Below are 15,294 nucleotides of genomic sequence, written 5' to 3' on the forward strand. Positions count from 1 at the left end.
TAAAATGGAATGGCTGGCTTAAGATAAAACAGTGATCCCAAAGGATCTTGAATGATTTCTGCTTCTTGCAGCAATAGAGCACCATGAGTGTGATGGCGAAGAGACAGGAGTTATCCTTTCTGCAATTTAGAGTTTAGAGAGAGAGAGAGAAGGTGGGTGGACAAACAAACAGAAAAACAGGTTACATGAAAAACATTTATAAGACTTAATAAGTCACAGAGATCCCATGGGCAGCAGTGATCTGTTAGAAATGAACATATGGTGATTAGATTGGGGGGGCAGTAAATAATAAAGCCTGCCATATTCAAGCTTAACTCCAGTTTTCCGTCTATAATTTTGAAATTTTACCAGAGGAACCACCGACTACTGATAGAGGTAAATGCATGTACTACAACCTGCCAGGTAAGAACTGGAAAGGCACATCAGGCTAACAATGCTAATAAGGAAAAATCCAAAGCATCAAGACATTGGGACCAAAATACCTTAGTTACCAAAGTGAAAGCACCCATATCATCTCAATATACTTACACAGAAACAACTTCTGCTCTGGAGATGGGAGGGCCACACATCAAGTGGCTTCATGGTACCGTCTCCAGGTAAAGATTAGAAGGGGTCACAGCCAGAAAAATAAAATTTAAAAATTTTATAAAAAAAAAAAAAAAAAAAAACATAAAAGTCATCACTGGAAACATGAGGCAGGTCAGGACATGAAATAAAATGTAGTTACCCCACCCAATATGGAAGAACATAAAAGTCATCTCAAACAAAACATAACATAAAACTGTCAGTAATTAGGTCCTCCTCGAAGTTCTAGAAAAATTTAAGAGCAAAAGATATTAGCATCCGAGATGCATTGAAGGTGGCCATCCCATCCACATGGAGACAGAATACAGTCCCATGCTGAAAAGAGGAGAAGCTAGAAAGCACAGAGTAGCCGGATGCACAATTTCTCCATGCCAAATAAACCATCTTCTGGCCTGAAGTCTCTGCAATTATCATAACAGTACAGCAAGGTTAAAGTTATGAGTCCCAAACGTCCAACAAGTTGAAGTCATAGCAACAGGTAATAAATCAGGTTCACAAGAGCTCCAAGAAACCTGACGCCTGCCAAAAACATTCAATCATAACCAGAAACAAAGTCAAGAAAGGTAAAATAATGATTAATAGCAAAACACATTGTGGAGAAAGACAAATACAAATATCATGATTAAAAGAACCATGTAACATTATCCTCATCTTCACATAATCCTAGGCAGCTGAGAATGCCCTCCGCTAAATAGAACAAAATCTCAAATGCTGTGAGTGACACTTCCATCCTATGAATGACATTACCATATAGTAAAAAGAGAGCATTCAGTTGATGTATTTTATCCCAAACTTTACTTTCTAAGTACATCAGAAGAAAAATTCGGCGACACGTATGGCTATAAGACTGACTGATTTTTTATGAACATGTTTTCACAGTGAAAACTTGTGTAAAAGAAACATCACTTTATCCAAGTTTCTGTCATACCTATGACTATCATGCTTCTATTTTTCTTGAATATCCGCTAAGCTATAATACTCATTTAAGTGTTGTCAAGAAGAAGAAGAAGATAATATGACACTCATTTCAGAAAATCATTGGAATTTAACAGTACCTGCCATATAGTGAAATAAACCCGGAAGCAATGGAGAAGAATATGGGCTGCTTACCTTGCAAGCTGGAAAAAGAACGGCCAGCTGATCAAATCACTTCATTTCTGCCATGAACTTCTCGTACTCAGAGTCGGCAGCATAAGTTGGTGGCTCTGCAGATGAAACAGGCGGAGGGGCAGGCGGATTCGGTGCCCACGGCATGCTTCCCATGCTCTGTGAATGGTCTGCCACCGAATGATGTACAGGAGGAGGAACTGCACCATAATAAGATGGGTAACCTAAAGAAGATGGAGGATATGCAGGCGGAGCATTTGGTGCCACCGTGGCTACCGAATTTCCATAGATGTTGTTCTTTACAGATTGCGCAGATGGATTATTCTGAGATTGCATTCCAGGGGGGAAAGTCTGCAGAGCTTCACTAGAAGACATACTTTGAGATGGCATGCCAGTGGGCATAGTCGGAACTGCAGTTGGATATTGAACACCATAAGGTGGCATCGCTTGTCCTTGAACAGGGGCATACATGCTTGAACCAGGAGGCGGAGGGGTATAAGGAGCATATGGAGGAATAGGCGGTGGCCCCCAAGGAACTGGTGCTCCCATGTAGCTTCTGGGTGGTGGGGTTCCGAGAGGCCCACCAGGTGTAAATTGCTGAGGCGGTCCAGGATACGTAGGCATCGTTGGAGCTGGAGGAGCTGGAGGTATCGTAGGCTGTGGTGGCTTGCCAGCAACTCTTACAGCTATAACTCTACCCTCAAGGCGATACCCATTCATACTAGCAATAGCTTGATTGGCTTGAGACACGTCAGAATACTTCACAAAACCATAACCTTTACTTAATCCAGTCACCCGATCCTTAATGACCTTAGCCATAACAATCTCACCAAAGGGTGAAAACAGACGAATCAGTGCATCATCCTCAAGTGTGGGTGGCAGGTACCCTATATACAAATTTGTATCATCGTGTTCCTTAACCATCTTGGCACCATTAGCCAGCCCCAGTTGCGATGTGCCCCCAATACCTCCAGCACTGTTGTTACTGGCCCAAGGAGGATTGCTCCCTGAACCACCAGAACCAGGAAGCGCCAATGCTGAGTTCTGCCTAGTTAGCGAATCAGGTGCAGTCCCACCTAACTCGGCCAAGAAGTTCTGATACTCATCATCCATTTTCTTCCCTGTTCCCTTCATGGGGCAATCAATGGTGGGATGCCCTCCATCCCCACAAATTTTACAGAGAACATCACTCTTAAAAGTCGAGGTACGAGCTGGGCAAGCATACTGGCGGTGCCCTTGCTCACCACATAGCCTACAAAATTCATCGTCTCTAATTGTCCCATTCAAAGCAGCAAGTTCCTTAAGCTGCTGCCGCTTGTGCTCATTGAGCCCTTCATCAACGGGCATCAATAGCTTCTCCACCATCCCCGCAGCTGCGTTGAGTGCTTCCTGTGTCTCAGCTTCCACCAACACATGTAAATCCTCATTCTCAGATAGATCCGGCTTCAAGTCGCGCTTCTGCTGCAGTCTACCTTCTTTAACAGACCCTTTACCCCGAATCACAATCTTTGCACCGGTCTCCTTCTCCATTCGCTTCTGAGTGTTTCCCCTCGGCCCAATTATGAGCCCTATGAAATTGTAACCTGGGTATTCTTTCATGGGTATGTACAGCTTCTTCTGAAGCTTAGGAGGCCGGTAGTCTGCTGGGGGCTTGAATGCAGGGTTCCGCTTGATCAGCTGAGAGATGATTTCCTGCCTCTCGAATGTCAATCTCTCACGGGCACGGTACTCGCGGGTGTTTATACGGATGCCCATGTTATCATAAATGGGTTCAGGAGAAGGTGAGCGGGCGCCTTCAGGGCGGTCATCCAAGGGGAGTCCCGACTGTAACATACGACTGATTTCAAGAAGCCTAATGTTAAGGGCTTGAACTTCAGGATCGACATCCATACCTCCAGTAAATTCCTTCATGAAGTCAGGGAGCTGGATGATCGGCTTTGGTTCATCATCAGCCCAACGGGATTTCCGCTTCCGGCCACCGCTGCCTGCTGCGTCTCCATTTTGGGGGTCGGATTCAGACGGGGGATCCCACCTACTTCGGCGCTTGCGACGGCTGGTAGTCTCTTCTTCCCCGCCGGAGTAGTCCCTTTCAGTGCCGCTGTTGGTGGCGTTGACGCCATTTTCCAACAGCAGCGGCTTCTGATTGCCGAATTCAGGAGCCGTGTTAAGACCGGAAAAAGACTTCTCTTGGGTAACGATTTCAGAAGAAGACAGCGGGTTTTGGGCCGGGGCTTCTTGCCCTTCTGCAGAAGATGGCAGAATCCCAGGTTCACATGAAGAAGGTAGGGTTTCTGCCGAGGAATAAGCCGGATCTTGAGAAGGTAGGGTTTCGGAAGGAGGCGGCGGTGGCGGGTCTTGACCATTTGAATCGACGGCTTCAGCATAAGGACGTGGGTCCGGAGCAGAGAAGGACTGGATTTCTGGAGGAGGAGGAGGAGGAATTTCGTCGTACGATACTAGAGTTTCTGAAGGAGGCGGGGGGTTCTGATCGTACGGAGCTAGGGTTTGAGCAGAGAATAAGATACTTGGAGGAGGGAGATGAGAAGCTAGGATTTCAGAGGAAGGAAGAGGGTCATGGAGGGAGGACGAATCTAGGGTTTGGGAAGAGGAATCTAGGGTTTTGTGGGTTCCCGCGGGCGAAATTACAGGATACTCCATTAGGGCTTCTGGAGAGAGCGAGAGAGAGAGAGATAGAGTTTCTCCTTGGCGGGATTCTCTGGGACGGGATCCCTTGGGGACGCGGTTTACCTGATGACCCGAACAGCAGCCAGCTGGCTGAGGTCAAACCTCTGTGGGCCCCATCATGACGCATGTGTTTTATCCACGCCGCCCATCCATTTTTTTCACCTCATTTTAAGACTTCTACTCAAAAACAGAGGCCGATCGAAGGCTCAAGTGCACCACACCACTGGAAATACATAGTAGTGTTCATTAGTACCCGAATGAAGGAAAACACAACCAGCAGCTTCATCCGAAACTTCTGTGGTCCTTGAGAAGTTTTCAAGGGTAACCGTTCAGTCCTCGTTGTCCCCCGTTGTATGGTCCACTTTAGCTTTGGATCTACCTTGATTTTGGGGCGATGTTTGATACTAAAAATGGTATCAAAAATCCATTTGAAACGTAGGATTTGTAGCAAAGGCTTTTTCATGGATAGTGGGGATCCAACTCATGAGTAAGTTGATGTCAACAAGTCTTGTGAGTCAAACCATGATATATGGACTATATCCAAACCATCCATTCATTTTTCAAGATCATTTTACGGCATGAGCACAAAAATAGATAAATTGAAAGCTCACATGAACCACACCACATCAAGCATTGGAGATTGAATGCCTACCGTTGAAAGCTTCTTAGGGGCAATAGAAGTTTTCGATCAAGCTTATATTTGTGTTTTCCCTTCATCCAAGTGTATCTTATCTTATCAACAGGTTTGATGGCTAAAATTACATCACGATGGACCTTAAAAATGTTTCAACTGTCGCCGTCGCTATCTCTACGCTATCTCTACTACTTTCTAGTGTGGTGCTTTCTAGTGTGGCCCACGCAAGCTTTGGATCTCCTTCATTTTTTGGCTCATAACATAAAACAATCATGTAAAATGGATGGACAGTGTGCATAGTGTGCATATAACACATAAATCAAAGTAGGGTCCACATATCTTGTTGAAGTCAAAGTTTATGATATTTCCAAACAGTGTCTATCGTCGATGGTGGATTTTGATGATTCCATGTATTAATCCAAACATAATTTCAAATAAACAATAGGATTTAACTTTTCAATATTTACAATCCAAACCTAACATACAATATTTACAAACCATGGGATTTGCATAGAAACTCTTACACCATATCATCATTGTAAAAATTCAATTTCAACTCACTTAATCTCATCTAATTCCATGCGCCAAACACCCCCTAAAATGAGTTGGCAAAACTGATGTACATGAATAAATCATGTATATCATGGTATGCTTATAGAGATTTGACACCAGCTACTTCACTAGTATGTCATAGTAGGCTCATAGAGATTTGCCACCAACTAGTTGTCTAGTATTATGGTCCCTAGCCAAACCATGGCCGATCTATTGGGATTAGCGGGTTAAGGCCAAGGCAAGCCAAGCTCTGTCCAAATTTAGACTATAGCTTACAATGTTAAGTCCAAACTTAGCCTGGCCAATGATGGGTTGAGATAATCCAGCTTAATCTCAACTAGCATTTTTATACAAGGCCTGACTGGAGCCCAATCTAGTAAGATTAGGGTATGGAGTTTCCAGAGAGAGAGAGAGATGAGTATGTCGTGTGGAATGAGAAGATTATTTTGGGAACGATGTTCGAGAAGGAGAAGAATTCAGTACTGATAGTGTTCAAGTTCACCGTGAGTATAATGTTCATTATGTTAGTCTACGAGGCTCGTTTACGCACATCAATCCCAATGGCATGTCCATATTTAATCTGAGCAACACAGGTTTCCCTATTTAAATTTGCACAAGCAATCAAATCAAGTTGAGGCTGCATGAAGGAGAGGGATTTTGGATGGGTCGATGTTATTATGGATCCACCCAACAATAGGAGCAAAGAGATAGATGGAGTCATTGAGAGGAAACCATAATAGGCCAGCCATACGGTCTTTTCAGACATCTATGTCCAAGCTTGGCCTAGTTTTGAAGCCCGAGCCCGGCCCTCAAGCCTGATACTCCAATCCAAGCTCGGCCTGAACTGAGCCAAGCCCATAATCCCAACAGGCCAACCTGGCCCATTTACACCCCTAGTATAATCCCTAGATAAATCGATACTTCCACATTAGCTTGAAGGAGCACCAAATTACACTGATAGTATATTGTAGACACCCAACCCTAGGACGATAAGCTGATTGAAAGCTGGACCAAGCCAACTCCATTAAATCCTGACCTTAATCCGAAATCTGAATCCTAAAACCAATAAACACAACCAGTCCCAATCAACCCAGTCAACTAGACCCAGCTAAACCCTAACCCTTAAAAACCTAATCCCATGAAAAACTAGCCAGCTGGACGTTTTGGTTCAGTCATAACTCAAAATGACTGTTTCTGAGTATTGGTGAGAAACTAGTCGTCATTTGGCAGTTTTTGACCATTTTTCATGTGGGAAAACTAGATATGTGCTAGCCGTTTAGACCTAGTGGCTAGCTATTTATTACTGTTGGGCTAGCCACATGCAGTAGTTGTTGCATGGTTCAGTTTAATATTGCATGAGCAGTTACACCGGGCTTCTTAAACGACTAGTTCCAGTCCCTATACAAGGTAGATATATCTCTGTCAAACCTCTTACTCACAACTCCCTAGCCACCAAACCCATAGCCATTGTCGCGACCCATCTGCGACACGATGCGTATGTGCGAAGTGCAAAGTGCATCACTAACGTCTTTATAGCCACACTACCTTACATGCCCACGCCCTCACATCGAGGCCGTGACCGTGTGTGCGTGTGTCACACTGAAACACACAAGTCCCGATACTCCACATATTCACCAAATAAATAATAAGGTACTCAACACCCTACTTATAAACCTAAAATTTTCTTCTCTCCTTTCCGACATAGGACTATTCCCAAAACACTATATATATTCAAAACATTTTTCATAACATAATGTACACCGGTGGGACTTGTAAGACAATTCATGGAGTGGGACCCACCTGATGAATTAGCTGGCTGATTATTTGAGTTAGATCATGGGTGTGGTGAGGCCCATGAAGCTGACACAATGTATGGCTCGGACTTTCCTTGCAGATGCTAAATTAGCTCATGTGAGTACATGTAGAGATGGATGCGAGGTGCATGTAGTTGTAAAGGAACAAAGCACAGTTAAAAGATTGGGAGACTCAGATTGACTTGCTTGGTCTTGCTTCGAGTTAGAACTTGGCCCATTCGAACGATGAATTGTCTAGGTTGTTGGGAGAATGAAATCCCTTCTCTACCACGCACCACGACAATATCAAAAAAGAAAAAAGAAAATATGCAAACCACAACACATGTTTACGTGGATTCTTTCTATGCATCCATGGATTCACATCGATCTCCTATCCTCTAAGGCAAAAAAAAAAAAAACACACACACGCATATATATATATATATATATATATAGAGAGAGAGAGAGAGAGAGTCAAGAACTCGTGAAAACTTTTTGAAAACTGATCTCCCATTATATAAGTACAAAATCTAAACAGTCCACTTTGCTTCACTCTTTGTTACAACCCACTAAAGTTTTGAATCAAGCTAAAAGTTAACCCTAGATATTTCAAGGGGTGCCGGATCACATGGATTGTTTGGATTTTTTTACCCATGACACGTGTGCAAAAGTGCACACCGGTACTCACCTAAGAAGGTGCGTAGGTGAGCATGACTATATGTGTGTGTGTGTGTGTGTGTGTGTGTGTGTGTGTGTGTGTGTGTGTGTTATGCCCTATTTCTATCTATTCCTGGAAATTAGAAACGAAATGTGTCATTTTAGGATGTGCGGTCGAGCAGGCGAGATATCTTGAATTCGGGTGTGGCACACGGTTAAGTGGAGAGAAGAATTCAGATGCGACACGTGGTCGAGAGAAGCTAGGAAACGGAAAGCAGCTGAGAAGTTCAGTTGAGTGGGCGAAATAGAAAGATGTAACCGAGCAGTCCAAGATGCAGAAGGAGATTACTATAACCATCGTAGTAATGGAAGGACCTGGAAGAACAAGTTGCAATAGAACTCTATAAATAGCATATGAATCCAACAAATAGAGGAACCAATCCAACAATAACAACTAATCAATGCAATCAAATTTATCTTTTATCTCATCTTATCGTAGGAGTAGCAACAATTCTTAAATATAATCTTTAGTTGTAATCCAAATCTATACTCATACGCTGGATTTGTTCTCTATCTAATATCACATGGTTCTTTTGAGAGATGCATTCTTGCAGTTGCTCCCAGTAACTGATTGTAAGTTTTTTCTTTTGTTTAATTGCATTGGTATTTTAAAACTCTTTTCTTGTGGAAGGCACAAAGCAACCTATCTTCAAAGGAAGAACCCCACCCTCTGATTATCGCTTGATCATTAAGTAGTTGAGTAAGCGGCCGATCTTCTCATAATTTGATCATATACATTCATATTGAACATATTTGCTTATTTGGGGGCTTGGGATTGAAGTTGATCGATTTGGATCGAGCCGCTTTATCAATCCTAGCACGCCCGCACACACTACATGTGACAGAAAACAATCTGAGCATCCAACATTTTTAGCACGCCCGATGGGACCACAGACTACTTGGTTACCATAAAAATTCATTATGCGCTAGCTGTGCAACAATTTCGACAAACGTCTAACAATTTTAGCATGCCCGGTGGGACTACAAACTACTTGGTTTCCATAAAAATCCATTGTACACCAGTTGTGCAACAATTTCAGCGAGCGTTCAACATTTTTTGCATGCCCGATGGGACTATAAATTACTTGGTTGCCATAAAAATTCATTATGCACCAGCTATGTAACAATTTTGACACGTCCAGTGGGATTAAAAAAACCTATGAAGCCTCATCTCAAGTTAAAATTCTTGAGATTTTATTGGTCGAAATACTCGATATTCAAAGAGGAATTCAACATATCGCTAAATATTCACAAGTTTAGGCTAGAATTTTAAGCAGATGGATGGCCAATAACGCTAAAAACATTAATCAGATGTTGGCTCTCTTTGCCAAAAGAACACGTGACATTTCAATAACAAGTCAATGCTAGTTCTGTTGGAAATCTGACACTGGCACCACTGGTACAACTCTTGGCGCCAACCCCATAGTCGGCACTACATGTACCTCTTCTACAACTGAATACACCTCCTCTAGTGTATGAAGTGCAGAATCTTCCACTACCTGATGAGTTTAGAAGAACAGAATGAGAGGTTAGGAATGTTATTCTTGAATAAGGAAACCAGGGTATATCTAGGGGGAGCCTTTCCTCGAGAATCCACCTTATCATGGAAAACAGAACCAGGTAAGTCCCAAACCACCACCAATGGTTGAACCACACCATTTTGATCGTAATCGAGGCATGCAATTGGTTTAGGAAGTGACAGGCCAAGATCTTGGCTGTATTAGTACTCCAATTTACCATTAGCCTTATCCGAAATGAATTTACTGACAGTCTTCTTTGTCGTGGCTGAATTTGACGTTTTTGGATCAAGACGACCAAGTTTGACAGAAATAGCCAAATTTAATGTTTTTCGATTAAGACGATTGAGTTCAACTAGAATGGTCGAATTTGACGTTTTTTTATTAAGAAGGTTGAGTTTAACCAGAATGGCCGAATTTGACGTTTTTCGATTAAGATGGTTAAGTTTAATCAGAATGGCCGAATTTGATGTTTTTCGATCAAGATGGCCTAAATGGTCAAATTTGATGTTTTTCTATTAAGATGGTCAAATTCGACAAAATGGTCGAATTTGACATTTTTCGATCAAGCTGGCCGAGTTCGACCAAAATGGACGAATTTGACATTTTTTAATATCAAGATGGCCGAGTTTGACCAAGACGCCCGACGTTGATGTTTTTCAACTAAAAATGGTCGAATTTGATTAAAATGACCGATTTTAATGTTTTTTTTAGTCCAAGATGGCCGAGTTCGACCAAAATGATCGATTTTGATGTTTTTCGACCAAGATGGTCGAGTTCCAGTGTTTAATTAAGATGGCCAAGTTCGACCAAGATCGCCAAATTTAATGTTTTTTTCTTGGTCAAGCTAAATCAATGGGCAATCGATATGTGGAAAGATGGTCGATAGCATTAATTACATCGGACAACGCATTAACGTTGCTTTCACCTTTTTCCCAAAGACGAAGCGACGTGGGGGGACACTGTTATACCTTATTTCTGCCTGTTCCTAGATATCAGGAATGGAAACATGTCATTGTAGGACATGCGATCAAGGTATATAGAATCCAGGTGTGACACGTAGTCAATCAAAGAGAAGAACACAACTAAGAATCTAGATGCGACACACGGTTGAGGGATACTAGGAAATGGAATGCGGCCGAGAAGCTTGGTCGAGCGGACGAAATGGAAAGATGTAGTCGAGCAATCAAAGATGTGAAAGGCGACTGAGAGACACATAGCCTATTTGACAGAAGAGGAACAATCATAAAAGGAAAACATACCAAGAGAAGGATCAAGACGAGAAAATCTAAAAAGAGACTTTTTTACTACTGTAACCGTTGTAATAATGAAAGAAGAATATGGAATAACAAGATATAACAGAACTCCATAAATAGCAGAGGAATCCAACAGAGAGAAATAAACCATTCCAACAACAATAACCAATCAATCTAAACAAATTTATCTTTTATCTCAATCTTATCCTAAGAGTAGCAGTAATCAAGTAGTGGTAATTCTTAGCTATAATCTTTAGTTGTAATATGAATTTATACTCATACACTGGATTTATTCTCTATCCAATATTACGTAGTTCTTTCAAGAGACATTATTGTAATCACTCATAATGACTGATTGTGAGTTTTTCGTGTTGTTTAATTGCACTAGTATTCTAAAAGTCATTTCTTGTTGAAGGTATAAAGCAGCCCATTTTCAGAGGAACAACCACACCCTCTGATTATCATTTGATCATTATAAAATTCTATGAGTGGTTGAGCAAGTGATCGATATTTTCAGAATCTGATCATATACATTTATATTGGTCGTATCTTCTTATTTTGGCGCTTGGGGTTGAAGTTGATCAGTTTGGATCGAGTCGCTTTATTGATTCTGGCACGCCCACACACTACACATGACAAAAAACAAACCGTGTCCAACAATATATATGTATAATGAATTATGATTTACATAAAACACTGAAATTACGAAATTGCTCTCTGGGGGTGCTGGTCAGATGAACAATATATCTCTAATGATCAGGCTCCATGGAGCCTAAAATAGGTCATTCTTAGTAGTGAACAAGATCGATGAACAAAATATCCAGGTGATTCCTGGCATTGAACTAGATCGGTTCCCAATCCAGACGGGGGATACCCGTTCTCAAATTGAAAACACAACCACCATTCAAGGAAATTGTTCATACACAAAGAAAATCAGGTAATCAAAGGGTTTAAATATGCCAATTTAGGATTTGTTTTGTTTTGTTATTTTGTTTTTCCCTACATCCCCATCTAAGGTGGGGTTACTCGTAGAAACAGTTCAGGTAATTGAAAGATGACCACCAAAATCCAAAGGCTCTAGTATTGTTGGGATGTATTTTGCCCAACCTCATAATGACGAGAAAATGTGTTAGATTAAATTATTTTGATGCATTTTGGGGTGCGGGGTGCCCCTAAGGGCCCGTTTGGATGCTACCAAGTTCAGTTAATAAGTTACTTTTCTTAAATAATTTAATTTAGTTATTAAACTTAAATAAGTAATTTTTTTTAAAAATAACTTATTTATTTTATTAGTTATTTATTATTGCTTTTCAATTTTCAAAAGTAACTTATTTCCTTTGTTTCCATTGTGACACAACTTAGGAAATTATTTAAGGGAATAAGCTCTCTATGGCCATGAATCCCTTATAAGTACGTGAGATTGGAAAATTATCCAATGAATAGGCAGATGATCTAGTAGGCCCACATGATGATGGCCCATAGCAAGGTGGCCCCACATGATGGACGATCCACATCAAAGGTTTGCCCCTAATGATGAATGACCTACATCCAAGGCAAGCCCCGCATGATAGGCAACCCACCTTGAAGGTGGGGCCCACATGATGGGAACCCACATAAAAGGTGGGCTCCACATGATGAGCAATTAATAATGGTGGGCCCCACATGATGGATGATCCACATCAAAAGTCGGCCTAATGATGAGTGACCCATATCCAAGGCAGACCCCACATGATGGACGGTCCACATAAAAGGTAAGCTCCACATGATGGGCAATGGATATTGAAGATGCACCCCATATGATGGATGACTAACATCCACATGATGGATGACTAACATCAAAGTGGGCCCTACCTAATGAATTGTGCACATTAAAGGTCGGTCTCTAATGGTGAATGACCCACAACCAAGGCGGGCCTTGCATGATGGACAACCCACATCAAAGGTGGGGCCACACAATGAACAATCCACATCAAAAGTTGGCCCCATATGATGGACAATGGATGTGAGGGGAACCAAACGAACTTTCAGAATAATTATTTATGATGCTGGAAACAAAATATGCTTCTCCACTTTTTTAATGATAGCGTACTTATATGCTGATTAAGAATAAACCAAGATAAGCTACTTATGGCGTAAGTAGCTTATCTAAACTTAGGATCCAAACACCCCCTAAGAATAAATTTCAATGATAAGATGCACTTAGATACATTTAGGGTGTGTTTGGATTCACGTATAGTATTGTTTTGCACTGTAAAACTGTACGAACATGGTATTCCAGACACTGTAGCATGGTGCACGTCCAGATTGTCGTGCACAACCACACTATTTGGTTTTGAGTAAATTTGTATATGTATAAGTTGCAGAATTCCGTGTCAACGTTTGGGTCAAGAGGCATGGATGTGTGCAATGTTGAAGTACGACAAACCACTGTGTTGCATCGTACAAATGGTTATGTCCGTGGATAAATCGAACACTACATCAGACAGTTTGCGGAAATTACCGTCCACACGCTATGTGGGACCCAGCATTGTAGTGATACATGACCATATAACAATAGATCAAGTTGATCTTTCTAGTTTCGCAAAATCTGGGACTATAGGAAGCAGTGAACGGATAAGATGTTTCAATTCAATTGTATAATAAGCCTTAGGAGGCTTTTAACGGTGGATATCCAATCACTATAGTTTTCATGTGGCGTGGTCCACCTGCGAATGATATCCCTCTCAATTTTGTAGAACGGTCCAAATAATGATCTTTAAAATGGAAGAACAGGATGAATGAAATAGGATGATCCTGGTGGGGCCCACAGACTGTGGCGGGTTCATATTCTTCTTACATTTGGATTTATAGTTGACCTATGAGAAAACGGACATTCTGTAATTTAACAAAAGTAAATTTAACTTGCGTACGTCAAGTTCAATTTAGCCATACAAAATAGACAAAAGTAAGATTTAACATATTTGAAAGCCCACAACATAACTGTTGGAAGCAGGGAGAGACTTCTCCATGCAAAATATTTGGTTCTCTGATTTGTTAACCCTGCCCTATGAGATGAGATTTGAAACAATCCAGCTGACTACTACATATATAAGCAACACCCCTATCATCATATTCAATATAGCAGAAACATCAGCAGAAGAATTGTAATCTCTTTTCACATCCGGCATGATAGCATCGAAGACGTGCATTCCATCAACCTTTTCTTCAACTTTAGCCGAACCATGAGCACGTGGAGCTTCAAACTCGAATCTCTTAGAAGGTCCCTCATAACGGTAACTGTGCCTTGTGGCCTACGGTAATTATAAAAAACGAAAGAGAAAAATATAAATCCGTAGGCTGATATGATCTACAAAATGTTGGGACAAAAATTCCTAGGACAGTTCTTCTTTATCTGGAATTAAGAAGCCTATAACATACTTAAAAATTATCCCAGGCCGTAACAGCCTCATCGTAGGATTTGTACGATTGGTGTCTACATCCTCGGTATCGATTGACCTGCACATGTGCATCCTCCCACCTATTATACAGGCCTAGAACTCTTCCAACAAAGACGACATAATATTTCCTTATATGTTGCTAAAAAATTAAAAAACAGATTCAGACATACATAATATGAACTGACTGTAGCTTCGATAAAGAATCCAATACATCAAATATGTTAGCATGTATTACAAAATTGTATCGTAATTCAAAGAAGAAGAAATGAAAATTCTTTAGGACAAACATACATTAGAAGTCTCACCTCCAGATTTTCCAATCACCGTTAAATTGACATTCAATTCCATGAAATGATGGAATCTAATATTTCCCTATTGTTACAAGATTTATACGTACCCTGTTTACGAATATAAGGTTCATACAGGTTCAATGATCAAGAGATGTATTTTTTCACATTCATAAAACGCAACAGAAAAGCATTATATATCATCAGAGATCTGCACTTCAAAACAAACATAGCACCCATGATTTTTACACATTCAGAAAACAGAACAGAAAAGCATCATATATCATCAGAGATTTGCACTTCAAAACAAACATAGCACACTGGATCTGCACTTCTGCTGTACCTGCACTTAGTCAGTTCTTAGGAAACACTATTTTAGTTAGATAACAGACAGATCAGATTATCAAGCAAGATATATTAAAGATAAGGAGACCATCAGATAGAAAAGTTTGCGAAAGGACCATAGAGCAAAGTGTTGTGTACTCATCGAGTACCCAAAAAATTCATCCCCAATCCACTTCAAAATATACACAAACACAATAAAAAAAGAGTTTAGTTGTTTAAAATTCTAAGTGCAGCCAAGGCTGAATTGTTTTAGACGAGGGCATTGTGGTCGAGGAGCTTCTGGACCCACTCCCTCCTCTCATGCCCCATTTGGATGAAAACACCTGTACTGACAATATCTTCCTGCATCAACCGAGCAGCGCGGACCTAGTCCTCATGG

At 41.1% G+C, this 15,294-nt stretch overlaps 1 protein-coding gene across 1 annotated transcript; it reads right to left on the reverse strand.

Annotated features, from left to right (window-relative positions):
• Positions 1-652: 652 nt before the first annotated feature.
• LOC131223445 (splicing factor-like protein 1) lies at positions 653-4,393 on the reverse strand. The gene is made up of 2 exons (XM_058218872.1): positions 1,696-4,393; positions 653-1,104 (listed from the first exon to the last, which is right to left on the reverse strand). The coding sequence occupies exon 1, from the start codon at positions 4,348-4,350 to the stop codon at positions 1,732-1,734; it is 2,619 nt and encodes an 872-aa protein (XP_058074855.1). The 5' UTR covers positions 4,351-4,393; the 3' UTR covers positions 653-1,104; positions 1,696-1,731.
• Positions 4,394-15,294: the final 10,901 nt, after the last annotated feature.

Source organism: Magnolia sinica, chromosome 13, assembly GCF_029962835.1.
Source record: "Magnolia sinica isolate HGM2019 chromosome 13, MsV1, whole genome shotgun sequence".
Classification (NCBI taxonomy): Eukaryota; Viridiplantae; Streptophyta; class Magnoliopsida; order Magnoliales; family Magnoliaceae; genus Magnolia; species Magnolia sinica.